Below are 14730 nucleotides of genomic sequence, written 5' to 3'. Positions count from 1 at the left end.
CTTTTAGAAACCGTACTTTCTGCATGAGGCCACATTCAGTCAGCTTTAACCTAAAGATAAGACGCTGTCGCGTTTCTTGTGTTTTCCTGGGCCTGTTCTCCGTGCTGCTCTACAAACCTCGTTTCCCAGAGGACCCATTATGGTTTCGTGTCAACTTGTCAGCTCTGAGAGGCTCGTGCACAGCGGGGGGTGGGGTCATAAGTCAGCCTTTTCCAAAAGGCCAGGGAAAGCCCTGGAAACTGCAGCAGCGCCAGGCATGGCTGTGAAAGCTGAGAGCGGGGCGCCGGGGCCGAGCGGACGGGGAATGTTTGCTTCTGGAGGCAGGCGAGGGTGAAAACCAGCCGCACACCCCGACGAGGTGCGAAGTCTCTGCACCTCTGTGAGGCCGGCGGGATGGTCGGCTCTGCGCTGCAGATAAACTTTACAGGAGTGTAAAAGAACTGCAGGAAGTCTCTGGAGGTTTCACTTTTCCCTGCAGAGCGGACTTCTTCACTCCAGTCTTGTGAGTCGTCATGCTCTTCCTGTGTCTTCTTTGGCCGGTTTAACAGGAGAGCCAGACTCCAGGAGCTGGAACTGGACCGTTTCTAGAAGCACAGAAGACAAACTGGATTCAAAGCAGTGCAGATTATCAGGAGCAGGACCAAGACAAGCAGCCAGGGACATCTGAGCCTGATAAAGAAGCTGGAGGGACGGGGCGAAGCCAGGCAGCTAACGATCCGGTCCTGGGTTTGACTGCTCGCGTTCTTCTTGAACTGCAGGTCGACGAGGCCGAAGCGTCTCAGCGGAGCGATGGGGTGGAACGACGAGACCGACACCTGGAGAGGTAGCCTCACCGTCACGTAGCTTCTGATGGATTTCCTCCTGAGGCCTCTCAGCCGATGTGGTGACTGTGCCTTCTCGCATCCTGTCCTCCGGCAGACGTCCACGGAGACTCAAAACCCGAGCGGCCCGGTGGCGTGAAGAGTGGCAGCAGGGAGGAGCGCTCACTCGTCTGCTCCTCGGTACGACGCTCCGCTTTTCACTCACCTGTCGAGAGCTTTCATTCTGCTGGAGAGTGTTGCATGAAAACAGCCCAGTTTGATCCTGACTCCAACTGGTTTGGTGGTTTGGTGGGTCGGCCAAACCACCATCCATCCTTCATCTATCATCCATCCATCCATCCATCCATCCATCCATCCATCCTCTTACTCTTCTCTCACTTGAACAAAAGTTGTAAAAGTGTTAAATGATTTCTTTCTTGTTTCACTTTATTTCCTGATACATTTGGCCATTCCCCCTCATGACCTGATTCGTCTCCTCCTCCGTCGTCCCGTCTTTCACCCCTCCCCCTTTCCTCAGCCCCATGATGCATTGCTCCCGCTGGAATCGTCTTCTCCTGGTGACAACGCTGTCAGTGGCGATGATGAAGGAGTGAAGGAGATCCGGCCGGCAGACAGCTGTGAGGAGGACGAGGAGGGTCACCTGATCTACCGCGCCGGCCTGGTGCTGAAAGAGCGATGTACGCACCCGTTATCTCCGCCGGCTTTTCCATCCTTGTCATGGCTGCGTGACGCGGCGAGCGTCTAAAACGGGTGGCGTGGAGATAAGCCGGTCTCTCCGCTCCGCACCAGCAGCTCCAGGAATAGCTTCCTGTTGCTAGCGCGGCCTCGCGGCCTTTGTCGCAGCCGGAGAGTTGGCTGCAGGTGAACTTTTGGATGTACTGATGTGCGTCCTGTGGAGATCAGGCAGATTAGAGGGGCTGAGGATGGAGGTCTGGGGGATTACCCTGACTCTGACTGAAGCGTCACGCAACATTTCAAAGTCAGACTTGTCCGGCCTCGTTTACACGACGGCGTTTCCAGTGAAAAGGTGTCGTTTTCATGTTTGGCTACTAGTTGCTGCTGTTCTTTGTTTTTGTATGAAACGGCACACATACAGCATTTCAAAAAAGTCCCGTCTTAAATTTCATTTTCAGTGGTTCAAACCACCGCTTTCATGTAAACAAACCCAGACACTGAAAATGTGGCGTAAACGAGAGACCTGAGATTCTCTTTCCTTTATTTTTTAATTCACACATGATACAGAAAAACCGCGCCATAGGGAAGATTCATGTAAAGGAAAAGAAACTCTTTATAATATTCCCAGTCATTTTATTATACCAGAGCTACAGACATGACTGTGCTCCAGGGCATGGAGGAGTGAAATAGAGTAATGTGCACCTCTTTATCTTTAAATCTCATAAATACACACATTTTATAGATTACTGGCTACAGATATGTGGAGACTGAAAGAGCAGCACGAGGAAAATAATGTGATTGTTTGTCTAAAGAGAAGTTTTAAGTGCATGCTGATTATGTTACATCCCGTTCAGACAATATCCTTGCTGTGGATTGAAAGACTAAATGGGATAGCTGCGTGCCAAAAACACCCAGCAGGAGGCACTTAGTGCCAAAAAACACTCAGACCAGTCAGAAAAGCATCAGTAGACGCAGAAATGATTAAAGTCCATGGAACCGAGCAGAAGAGCAGGCAAACACCAGCTTCCTCTGGATCCTCGGTCAGATAAATCCAATGTGTGTGTGTGTGTGTGTGTGTGTGTGTGTGTGTGTGTGTGTGTGTGTGTGTGTGTGTGTGTGTGTGTGTGTGTGTCACAGATGAGGTGGTCTCCACTCTGGGAGCGGGAGCCTTTGGGAAAGTGGTGGAGTGTACAGACCTGGAGAAGTAAGTGTCACCGAGCGTCACGTGGAGATTTAAATGGCGAGCGTCCGTCTGACCGCCCCGCTCTCCGTCTCACTGACCTGCCGTCCCACCGCCTCCGCAGGAATGAGCGCGTTGCCGTGAAGATCGTGAGGAACATCGACTGTTTCCGCCGAGCGGCCGAGTCGGAGATCGCCGTGCTGGAGGAGATCAACAGTCTGGACGACGACAACATCTTGTGAGCGTCTGCCGGAGGCCGGCTGTGAGAGCCAGAGCTGCCGCCGACCCCTGACCCCCCTCTCACTCCCCAGCGCCTGCGTGAGGATGCTGGACTGGTTCGACCACGACGGGCACATCTGCATCGTGCTGGAGCTGCTGGGCCTCAGCACCTTCGAGTTCCTGCGGCAGAACCGCTTCGCCCCCTTCAGCGTGGAGCAGATCAGACACATGGCCTTCCAGCTCTTCAGGGCCGTCTGCTGTGAGTGTCACCAGGAGGACCAGGAGGACCAGGAGGACCAGGGCACTTTGGCTGGACGGTACAGCCTGACCACGGTGTCTTTGACGCGTGTGTGTGTGTGTGTTCCACAGTCCTGCATCGAAACAAGCTGACACACACCGACCTGAAGCCAGAAAACATCCTGTTCGTGTCCTCAGACTGCGGCCCGGAGGACGACGGAGAGACGGTGAGTCCCACAGCACGAGACGCCACTGCTCCACCGGGACGCTGCTGAACCGCGCACGTGTGTGTGTGTGTGTGTGTGTGTGTGTGTGTGTGTGTGTGTCAGAGGTGTGAGCACAAGAAGCTGAGCAGCCTGGATGTGAAGGTGGTGGATTTTGGCACTGCCACCTTCGATCACGAGCACCACGAATCTCTGGTATCGACACGCCATTATCGAGCTCCAGAAGTCATACTGGGTATACACACACACACACACACACACACACACACACTCACAGAACTACACTGTCTTGTTCTGAATGAGAGGTTCGTGTTTTCGCCTGTCTCTGCTCAGATCTGGGCTGGAACCAGTCGTGTGACGTCTGGAGTCTGGGTTGTGTTCTCATGGAGTTTTACCTGGGACGCATTCTATTCCCGGTACACATTCACACACACACACACACACACACACACACACACACACACACACACACACACACACACACACACACACACACACACACACACACACACGCACACACACACACACACAGCCACACACAGACACGGGCGCCCCTCATCCTGCCTGTTGCGGCTTGTTTCAGACTCATGACAGTCTGGAGCATCTGGCCATGATGGAGAAGGTTTTGGGACCGATTCCTCCACGTCTGCTGAAGCAGACCAGGTAATCTCTCTGGATTACACCAGGTCTGGATTATACAGATGTCCACTGCATGTCTAAAATATTGTACGCAGAATGCCAGTTAGCAAGTGGAAGGAAGATGCTCTGCAATCTGGATGTCAGCTGAGGTTACATCACGTCATCTGAGTGGGTTAGTTCAGGATTAAATCGATTACAGAGTGTGACAGTAACTATTAGAACAGCAGCTCTAGCTAATGCTAACAGAAGGGTTTCACCAGGGAGAGACAGCAGCTCGACTCGTGTTTTATTCCCCTCAAAGCGAAGCGGCTCCGAGCCTCCAGCCGGTCTATTCCGGTCCGGTCAACCCGGCCGGCGGCCTGCCAGAGCCGCCCGATTATCCGTTTTCCTCGAAACCCCCGAGTTCACACGGGCCAGTTTGGCGGTGGTGGGGGGTCGACCCGGGGGTCAGTGAGCTTGGCCTTAGCGCCGGGGGGTAACAGGGAGGCATCCTGAGGGGGTTTAACGGCATGCCTCACTTACTGCCTGCAGGCTGCACTGACACCGGCTGCCTCGCCGCACAGCAGCCGGCCGCAGGAACGCCGCTCAGACTTCACTCCTTTTCCTCTGAATGTAGAACCTGAAGCAGTTTTCCTTCACATATTGACCAAAAAATACACAAAATGCTCTGTTCAATCACTTTTTTCATAGTTTTTAAATCAATAATCATGAAGAATTTTACCTTCTACTTTATTTAAACAGAATGAACTTTCTATTTGTGTCAGGATGTCAGGATATTGAAATTAACCTGATTAATGACTGAACAGTGCTCATTACAGAAATGGTGTCTCTGATAGCTTGAGACACCTCGGTGCTTCATCTCACATGTGCAAAACAAACATCAGAAGTTTTCTGTACGGAAATTAGACTGACTACCAAACATTACAGTCCCACTGAAACATGCTCCAACTCTTTCACTGAGTATTAAAACGCTCAACACACAGCTTCAGCACCACAGGTGAGCTGAGCGCTGACCTTTAACCTTTCCCCTTTGGGCAGAAATACAAATTACCTCAGGTTTTGTTGGGTCAAACTGTAGAAAGCTCTTCATGTATTTCTGCACTGTTCGAGCCGCTGTGGTCATTCACTGGAACTGATGTTACACAGCTGAGCGTCGTCTGCATCGTTATGATAAGAGATGATGTAATTCTCCGTGTTCAATGAAAGAGGCCCAAGGACAGAGCCTTGAGGAACCCCACCAGTGATTTTCATACGCTCACATGCAGAATTACAGATGAACACAGAAAAGGCTTTAAAATATGAGTTCAGCCAAAGTTTGGCTTTGAATTTCTAGTTTTCAGAAAGAAGTCAGAAGAGGGACAGATGATCGTGGATGTGTTGAGACTGACTTCATGCTGTGTCCTCAGGAAGCAGCACTACGTCCTGAACGAGCGTCTCAACTGGGACCAGCACAGCGACTCGGACGTCTCCATCAGGAAACACTGCCAGCCTCTGAAGGTGCAAACGCTTCGCTGCTGCAATTTCGCTTCAGAAAAGTTTCACGTTAACACAACAACATTTTGAAAGAAGTTGCATTTTCTGTGGCTCCCAGCACCGTTAGCGTATAAACGGGCCCCTAAAACATCCTGTTTTCACTCGAGAACGTGGAGTAAACGGGGCCTCGGCAGCGCCGAAGACAGAGAGGGTCAAAGTGTGTGTGTGTGTGTGTGTGTGTGTGTGTGTGTTTAAGCAGTTCATGCTGAGGAAGGACGAGGACGAGCGGCAGCTGCTGGACCTGCTGGGCTGCATGCTGGAGTATGACGTGTGCAGGCGGATCACCCTGGAGGAGGCGCTGTGGCACCCCTTCTTCAACGCCGCCAGGAGCCAGCAGAGGCAGGACAAGCAGCGCAGCTAGCACGCACACACGCACACACACACACACACACACACACACACACACACACACACACACACGCCCTACCTCAGACCTGGATTGAGTGAAGATCAGTTTTTAAAGAGCATTCCTGTTTGTTTGAGCTTCTTGTGGTTTGATGCATGAGGTTTAATGGAGTCTGCAGCTTCTGTTCACGTTTAGAAACCGACATAAACACAGCATGAGCCGCTGCTTTACCCCAGCCTGTACATAGCTTTTCATTTCCCACAGTTTAAAGTCAGTTTAATACAAATAAGTCCTGTTTTCTTTCAACCACTGTCAGTTTTCTGTGTATTAAAACTCAGGATTAAACTCTGATTGAATTCTTTTCCTCATTTTTTTCACTTGTTCTCTACTGAAGGCCTTAAAATGATTTTAGCTGAATGGAAATATCTGAGTCAGTGAATGAAGCAAAGCCTTCACATTCTTTATCTCTGATGTGCTATTTAAAGTATTTACATATGAACATATGATGAGGAAAGGGTCAGAATGAGGCCTGGGAGGCGGTGACCTGAGGCTCAGCTGGTCTGGACCCCCGGTGGTCTGACCGCTGGAGGACAGAACTGCCCCGGGGCCATCTGCTGGACAGAAACTACTAAAACACTTTCTTTCTCTGTGAAGAACGTGAAAGAAATTCACCCACAAAGAAAGAAAATTAGAGATTTTTGTTGCAGTGTGAGTTGACGTAAAACCACATTGAATTTAGTGAAAACAATGCAGACTAGAAGCAGAATAAGAAACGCTCGGTACATGAAGCATGACGGCAGCAGGGAAAAGCCGTGACCTTCCCACACAGCGCTGCCGCCATATTTATAGAAGCACACGGCGCCACGTGAAGCCGTCCAGGAAGTGATCCGCTCGTTATTCCTGTCAGACAAAACGGAGCGCGTGTGAATCAGCGTGACAGATCCCAGATCCGTCTCCCACTCAACTCGTACTGCTTCACAGAGGAGCTCCTGCACGAGGTCATGTTCATCACACCTGATGAGGCACAGAGGTCACCGCCAGGGTCAGGACTCCGCAAGAACGCCACAAACTGCAGCTGCCGACCCATAATCAGCCCAGAATCCAGACGTTTCATGGTTCTTAACAGTGACGTTAGGGATCAGCAGCGCTGAATTAAAAGATAACAGCGACTGATTTATTATCAGCTGTTCCAGACATTAGGAGCACTTTACCGTACGAGTGAGCGTATTAATAACTTCCTTTTTTCCTCCTCACTAACATGGACAAGTTTATGAAATTGATAGAAGACATATATTTTTATGAATACATTTTTAACCTTGTGAATGAAGATGGAGGCTCTACTGTGAGGTCTGTACAATTTGCATCATATTTCAGCTTCATCATTTCTACAATATGGACGTTAAATCAGGGATATGTTCAGTGGAAAAGAACCTTTTACTGCCAGTCTGAGCACAAAGCCAGCTGACTTGGAAATCTCATGAAGTATTGTGATTTTAAATCAGAGCAGACAGAAAAGAAGAGACGCCAGAAACACATTCAGCATAATCTGTGAGACTTCCACAGCTTCTAGTTCACCTATGCTTTAATTCTTCAGTCCGTATTTACAGGAAAGCATTTTCAAGTGAAAACGGAAAAGTTTGGAAGTGTTACACGACGGCGGCGTCTGGAGTTACTCAAAACTCTCCAACGAAGCATTTTCACTTAAACATCATGTAAACTACTTATTCCGGCACCCGGCCTGATATTTGACTGGCTATAGTCTGAATAAAAGCTGTTTTCTTGGATGTTTTTCCTGATTTTGGCGGCCGGTCTTCCCACTTCCTGCTCTTGACCCATCTTCTTATCGAGGGCTGCAGGTAAACACTCCGCCCGGGTTCCTGCGTTGCCGAGGATAACGCGATCGGAAACATAACAAGGCTTTAATGTCCTTCATGGTATGCGTGAAGCAGCCGGAGCTAACTGAAGGCAGCGTTTTCAGCTGACCTGATTATGCTTAATGCTCGCGGCAGAGTCGGTCTGTCTGCGCCGCGTCTCGGTTATCTAACCCACATCTGAGATCGGCTGGACTTACAGCCCTGTTGATGCGGACCGCTGACACGTAAAGTGGGCGATGATTATCAGGACTCAAGCAGCCGGGGAAGTTTCCATGACTGGAGCGTTATCCAGGTATAAAACATTACAGCCTGATAAACAGCCGGCTCGTCTGCTATCTGACAGGAATTACAAGGATGTAATAAAGCAGCATGAAAAAGAGCCGCGGCTGCATGAGGGAGGGAGCGGTCCGTCCCACGGTGCTCCTCACGGCAGGGGGTGAAACTGAACCAGAGGTTCTGATGTGACAAGTCGGAATCACCTAATTGGTCCAACGTCAGATTTTCACTTTTAAAAACATTGTTAACAGATTACCTGGTCATTTAGTGAAAGATGATCTGATCACTCTTCATTGATGGTCTGCAACAGTCGTAACTCTTCGGGATTCACACAAAACGGAACAGTTTCGTAGTGTTTCAGGGGTCTGTTCACATGACGACGACCCTCAGAGCCACCGAAAACACAAGTTCTCCAAAACGCTTGGAATCCAACTCCGTTGAAACAGGGGAAAATGCCACTTTCTGAAAACACTCCATCTCTGAATTGAAAAAGCACAACTTCTTGAAAATGCTCCATCTCCATTTAAATGGAATGAAATTAATCTTTTTCTAAACACTCAATCTCCTTTTCAATGGAATAAAATGTAACTTTTTGAAAACACTCCATCTCCATTGAAATTAAATAAATCATAAAAAATTTTTTGAAGAAAATAGAAGTCTAGATCTGAAAAAGTTTTGGTTCCTCGATTTAACCAGACACTTACAGTCCCATCTATCAGGCATGGAGGAAATGCAAGAGTTTCCATTACTGGAGAAGACATAGAAAACGTTTCGATGACTGATGAAGTGAATCTAGCTGGATCCAGAACTTTATAATTCTAAAATTATCAGCCCAATAGTATAATGTCATAGTGGAAGAGCCAAGCCTCCCCGTGGCTTGAGTCTCTGTACAAACTGTGTATTCCAGAACAAACTTAGCATAATCGAGCTCAGTAAAAAAATAAAAATAAATAAAAGTTTGAGAAGAAAAACAGGAATACATTAAAATAATTATAGGAATGTATGGAGTGTTCATCTTCACTAAAGTATTTTTTGCGGTTAGGTACAAATTCAGTACAGACCAGCAGTTGGAGTCTTTGTGGGTCCTGGTTAAGAGGGGAGCAACGTGAGCCTGATGAAGATCCCTCAGTGTCGTGGTCACCTCGACCCTCAAGGAGTAAAATGTTTTGCAGTTTTAAAAAGAAGTGTGTGAAGTTGGAAAAATTCAGTTCATTGGCAGATATAGCGCCAAACAAGTTAAAAATCTTAGTTTCTGCTGGGACGGATTGACAGAACCTGGAGATGTACAAGAGGAGATCGTCAGCATACAGTGAGACTTTGTTCATCTCTGTTCCAGTGGACGGCTGAAATGAGGCTCAGCAGCCAGAGCCAATGGGAGAGGAGTGAGAGGACAGCTCTGCCGGGGAGCCTGCAGGGGAGGGAAATACTCACACGGGCTCTTATTGGTTCTTATTGAAGCTAAAGGTCAAGAGAAAATATGACTTTTTGAAAACGCTCAGACTCTGTCTCCATGTAAAAAGGAAAAAACTGATCATTTTGAAGGTGATCTCCAAGATGGATTTTTTTGAAAATGCTTGGACTCAACATCTGTGTAAATGAGGGGAAATGCAACTTTTTGAAAGTGCTCCATTTTAATTTCAATAGAAGAAAACTGAACTTTTTGAAAACGTTCCGTCTCCATTTAAACGGCAAAAAACGCAACTTTTCAACAACATCCCCACCATTAATGTTGTTATATTGTTATATTTCTGTGAAATAAAGAGTAATTTTATCCTACAACTTTTTAATTTTCATTCCAATTTTCTTTATTTTTAATAATTTCATTTTAATAATTTTCTTTACACACATCAATCCCATTTCAGAGAGAAACATTCCAACCGCTTCAGACAAACAAGTGCATCCTGATGCTACAGCAAATACAGCTTTTCCCTTCAAAGATGACCGTTTTTAATCACAAGAAAAAAAAAGTGTGCCTGAATTTCATTCAGAAACATCTCTGCATGTGCATATTTTGCTGAGAGGAAGCATCAAAAGACAATGATCAGTGCATGAGAAACAAGCTGTGGTACACATGAAGACATAAACCGCACCGTATTAGGCTCCAGTCAAATACAACAGTCCATCAGTGTCATGTGATTCTGACTGTGACCCCTCCTTGTGCTGCCTGGAGCACGGAGGGCCAGATCCACCTGGACCCAGAAGAGTTTTACCCTGACGCATCCGAAGAAGAAAAATACATTTTCACAGATCCAGGCAGCAAATTGTAAAAGTCTAGAAAAACAGATAAAAACACCACATTCATACACTTAGAGAGACTGAAACAAAATGAAAACGGCATCATTTTCAAAATATTACCGTGTCAACGTGAAAGAATTGTGAACCAAAACATAAAAACGATGTTTTCACTCAAAAGGTTGTTTAGACGGAGCCTGAGTTGCAAAGACTGAACAAAAGGACTGGATTGAGTTGGACTGGAGATCACAGAAAGTAGAAACACTGAATAGGAAGAATATTGATGGGAGCATAAACTCCTCTGGAGTCTGCGTTTACCAGAAGACTGATGATGATGATGATGATGAAGAACGTCCTTCAGACGTTGCTGGTGGCAGGCAGGTTGGGGTTGTGAGTTTCTGGGCGGTCACATGTCCTGGTGACCCCCCCCAGAGACGCCGCCCGGCTCCAGGCGCAGGAGAACATGGCGGCCAGCTGCAGGCGCACCTCGCCCTGCCAGACGGCGTACGCCAGAGGGTTGACCAGCGAGTTGCACAGGCCCAGCAGGAAGAGGGCGCCCTCCAGCTCGTCCCTGAGCCCGCAGCCCTCGCACAGCGTGTGCACCACGCACACCACGAAGAAGGGGCACCACAGCAGCACGATGGAGCCCACCAGCACGCCCACCGTGCGCAGCGCCTTGACGCGGGCCCAGCAGAAGCTCCGCAGCTGCCGGCGCCGGCAGCGCTGCTCGGCCGGCCCGCGGCTGGCCTGCCGGTCCCGGCAGATCTGCCGGTGGTGGCCGCAGGCGATCTTCAGGATGTCCAGGTAGACGTAGACGAAGAGGCCGAGCACCGGGAAGAAGCAGGTGCTGAACAGGGCGATGATCCCCACCTCGTCCACGACGGCGAACAGGGCGCAGTAGCCGCCGTAGATCCTCCGGGACTGCAGCTGCTTCACCATGACTGAGGACACGAGACAAGACGGCGTCTCTCGTGAGACGGACACTGCAGAACCACAACAATCCCCTGCAGAGGACAGGACTTTAATATGAACCAACAGGGTCGAATCCCACAGAACACCTGAGCGTGACCTTAGAACACTATAAATATTTAAACAAGTCAAACGCAGAAGAAACACCGTGATCTGTCCTCAGTACAATCCGATGTTACACGATAGAAAAGGTGTCGGAGGAAGTATAAACTCTGAACGTGATCCTTCCCACTGAAACCGGACAGCTAAAGGCAGAAACCAGAATCTCCCCAGGAGGATTAATGAAGTATGATTAGTTTACATTTTAGTTTGATCACAAACACGAAGCAGAAAGAGGAAAGAAAATCAAACAGCAAAAATGATTAAACATATAAGAATAAAAGTGATAAAAGTAGAGCTGTCAAAAGATTTTTTTTAAATAACAATTAATCAAATTATTTCCACAATCATAATTTATCATGCTTTCAATTGCATTTTGTAAGAGAGTAGAGCGTTACTTTATCAATCCCAAACTGGGAAATTCTGGAGATGGTGTTGTTCTGCATTTGAAGGCAGTTGTCAGTCATAATTTAAAGGAGTTTTTCAACTTTAAAAATACTTATTTTCCACCATAAATATGTTACACATTTTTAATGATGTGTACAATGTGCCCTGACATATTCATTACAAGTCCCTCTAACAGCGCTAAACTGTCACTAGAAAGTCACAGTGCCGGTCCGGCTCCAGAAATTTTTTGGGGAGAATTTGAAGGGAATGACGTAATGCGCGGTTAGGTTTCATTTTGTCCGCCATTACTCCGCCAGATGCTTAGTGAGCAACAACTGAGCAGGATCTTCCAGAAAGTCAGAACAGACTGGCTTCTAGCACTGCCACAGCTCCACACAGACTCCACCAGGTAAAAGACACTTAAATCTTACTTGAGCGCTACTAAAAGAGCGAGGAAGGAGTTCCCCTCTTCCGTGCACGCGAGCCACAGGCACGAGTGTTTCACTAAGCTGCATTACGCCCAAGGCCTGCAGGGGGCGCTGTTTCGCATAAAACGTGCAAACTCCTGAATGCACCTTTAAAGCATCCTTCGGTCAGTCAGTTCTAAAGTTGAATTTAAAGTCATTGTTGAAGTTGGAGCATGCGTTTACATCCACGCAGCTGGAGCATCGTCTTTCCACATATGATTAAAACACATCTGTAATCACGTCGGACTCTTCTTCTAATCATACATCAGAATACGATCCGTAAAGTAGAGTCTTACGTGTTTATGCAACAGAAACACATCTGAATGGGATAATCAGCAGGTTACCTGTCCAGCAGAAACTTCCCCTGGTCCTGATCAGTCCTAAATCCCATTTGTGCTTTGAATGTCCGCCGCCTCGTAAAGGAATCTCCCAGTAAAACACGCTTTTGCCTTCTTTTCTACGGCCTTTCTTCTCTCCTCTGCCATCTCAAACAATGTTCTTTTTTTTTGTGGCTAGCCATCTTCGGAGGCGCCGGGAGGAGCAAGCCGCTTCTGAACGAGGTGCTTTGGTCGCTCCCGCTGCATCACTTCCTAAACAACGCTCTGCGCATGGCGGCTCGAAACCAGAGTGGCACAGAGGCGGCGACTCCACATGATACGTCATCACGCAAACGCGTTCCCACTGATTGGCATGACTGCCCAATCACGAGTTGGAACAATGCAACGCTGATTGGTTTTAAGGATCCTCCAGTATACCTTTAATAAAAGCTCATGATGAGTTTGATTTTAAAGGTGCATTAAGGAGTTTTTCAAATTTAAAAATACTTATTTTCCACCATAAATATGTCACAAATATTCAATGATGTGTAGAATGTCCCTGACATATTCATTGCTAGCACCGCTAACAGCGCTAAACTGTCACTTGAAAGCTGCAGTGCCGGTCCGGCACCAGTATTTCTTGGGGAGAATTTGAGAGGATGTGACGTAATGCGCCTCCCGCTGGCCTGACTCGCTTAACTTTCGTTTTGTCCGCCATTACTACGCCAGATTCTTAGCGAGCAGCGACTGAGCAGTATTGAGGATGGAGGATGGAGAAACTAAGGAACGACCGGCTTCGAGCACTGCCACAGCTCCAGCACAGACTCACCAGGCAAAAGAAACTTACATTTTACTCGAGCGCTACTAAAAGAGCGAGGAGGGAGTTCCCCTCTTCCGTGCACGTATATATGGACCCAAGCCAGAGGCACGAGTGTTTCACTAAAGCTGCAGTTACGCCCAAGGCCTGCAGGGGCCGCTGTTTCGCATGAAACGTGCAAACTCCTTAATGCAGCTTTAAAGAATAAAAATACAAATATGACAGTTTTAAGAAATAATTCATCTAAAAACTACAGAAGTGAAAAGACAAAAACTGAATATTAGCATTTATAAATGAATCAATAATAATGTTAAATAATAAAATGAAAAATTTGAAAATAGAAAAGTATGATAAAAGTTTTAAAAGCTAAGCAAAAAATCACAGCTGACACTTTTTTGTGAATAAAGATATACGTAAATTAAATTAAGATACAACAGCTTTTTAATTAGTTCTCTCTCATTGATAAGGTCTGATCTGTTCTATTCTTCTTTATGCTTCAGTTGACTTCCTGCAGGAGCAGATGAAGCTTCCTGTTTCAGACCCGTCAGTGGAGGCAGAGAAATGTGTCTCACAGCACGTTTGACCGTCTGTCCCGGGAAGACGGCGTCTGGTCTGACCTGGTGCGAATCCCACCATGGCGGCGCCGATCCACAGCGCCAGCAGCGCCGCCGCCGCCGCCCTGCTCCTCCCCGCCAGCAGCGAGTACTGCAGGGGCATCTTGATGGCGGCGTAGCGGTCCAGCGAGATGAGGAAGACGGACAGGATGGACGCCGTGCAGGGCGCCATGACGAAGGACATGCGCAGCAGGCAGCGGCTCTTCCCCGCCGCGCTGCTGGCGTTCAGGTCCAGCCGGTTCTGGTTCTGGTCCTGGCGGAAGTCCTCCGCGGCCAGGCCGGTGATGGCCACGCCCACCAGGGCGTCGGCCAGCGCCAGGTTGAGGACGAAGCACCAGCTCTGGCTCCTCTTCCTCAGCAGCAGCCCGGCGAGCGCCGCCGCCACCAGCAGGTTGACGGACATGATGAGGGCGGACGCCACGCTCAGGATCAGGCCCATGGGCCCCGGCGGGGGCTCGCTGTAGGACGCCAGCCGCAGGGGGGGCTCTGCGCTGCCGGGGGGCTCGGGGCTCATCGGTCCCGTTAGAACACACATTCTAAAGGATCCGAGGCAGACCGGACCGACGAGACACGGGTCTGACCGGAGTCCGCCTCAGCAACGCTGCTGCCACCCCCATCTGAGTCCAGTCCAGCACAGACCCGGCCCAGTCCAGCAGAGACCCGGCCCAGTCCAGCACAGACTCCCAGCTGAGTTCAAGTCTCCCTGAAGGTTCCGGGGTCCTGATGAGACGACTCAACCTCTGAGGACTTGATGGACTCAGAGAGACGCTGCTGCCTCACCTGCTCTGCAGGAGGAGGAGGAAA

The 14730-nt window shown here is 48.6% G+C and overlaps 2 protein-coding genes across 2 annotated transcripts; one reads left to right on the top strand and one right to left on the bottom strand.

Moving 5' to 3' along the window:
* The first annotated feature begins 789 nt into the window (after positions 1–789).
* On the top strand, positions 790–5889 carry LOC115395011 (dual specificity protein kinase CLK4-like). Its single transcript, XM_030100348.1, has 12 exons — positions 790–823; positions 919–1001; positions 1339–1498; positions 2634–2700; positions 2801–2914; positions 2988–3154; positions 3265–3359; positions 3462–3591; positions 3690–3772; positions 3940–4019; positions 5402–5492; positions 5728–5889. Exons 1-12 carry the CDS (start codon positions 790–792, stop codon positions 5887–5889), a joined length of 1266 nt encoding a protein of 421 aa, XP_029956208.1.
* Positions 5890–10613: 4724 nt separating this feature from the next.
* Positions 10614–14365, bottom strand: gpr119 (G protein-coupled receptor 119). Its single transcript, XM_030100347.1, has 2 exons — positions 13930–14365; positions 10614–11197 (listed from the first exon to the last, which is right to left on the bottom strand). Exons 1-2 carry the CDS (start codon positions 14363–14365, stop codon positions 10614–10616), a joined length of 1020 nt encoding a protein of 339 aa, XP_029956207.1.
* Positions 14366–14730: the final 365 nt, after the last annotated feature.

The sequence above is a fragment of the Salarias fasciatus genome, chromosome 10 (assembly GCF_902148845.1).
Source record: "Salarias fasciatus chromosome 10, fSalaFa1.1, whole genome shotgun sequence".
NCBI lineage: Eukaryota > Metazoa > Chordata > Actinopteri > Blenniiformes > Blenniidae > Salarias > Salarias fasciatus.
The sequence above is the reverse complement of the archived record's forward strand: the minus strand, read 5'-3'. Positions and strand labels throughout refer to the sequence as shown.

Excerpts from the sequence above, each read along its gene's own strand:
- LOC115395011 (XM_030100348.1), top strand. The coding sequence starts at position 790 with ATGGGGTGGAACGACGAGACCGACACCTGGAGAG. Across the intron at positions 1,499-2,633 it reads CCTGGTGCTGAAAGAGCGAT|ATGAGGTGGTCTCCACTCTG; the intron begins GTACGCACCCGT and ends TGTGTGTCACAG. Across the intron at positions 3,592-3,689 it reads AGCTCCAGAAGTCATACTGG|ATCTGGGCTGGAACCAGTCG; the intron begins GTATACACACAC and ends GTCTCTGCTCAG.
- gpr119 (XM_030100347.1), bottom strand. The coding sequence starts at position 14,365 with ATGGGCCTGATCCTGAGCGTGGCGTCCGCCCTCATCATGTCCGTCAAC. Across the intron at positions 11,198-13,929 it reads CATGGTGGGATTCGCACCAG|TCATGGTGAAGCAGCTGCAG; the intron begins GTCAGACCAGAC and ends TCGTGTCCTCAG.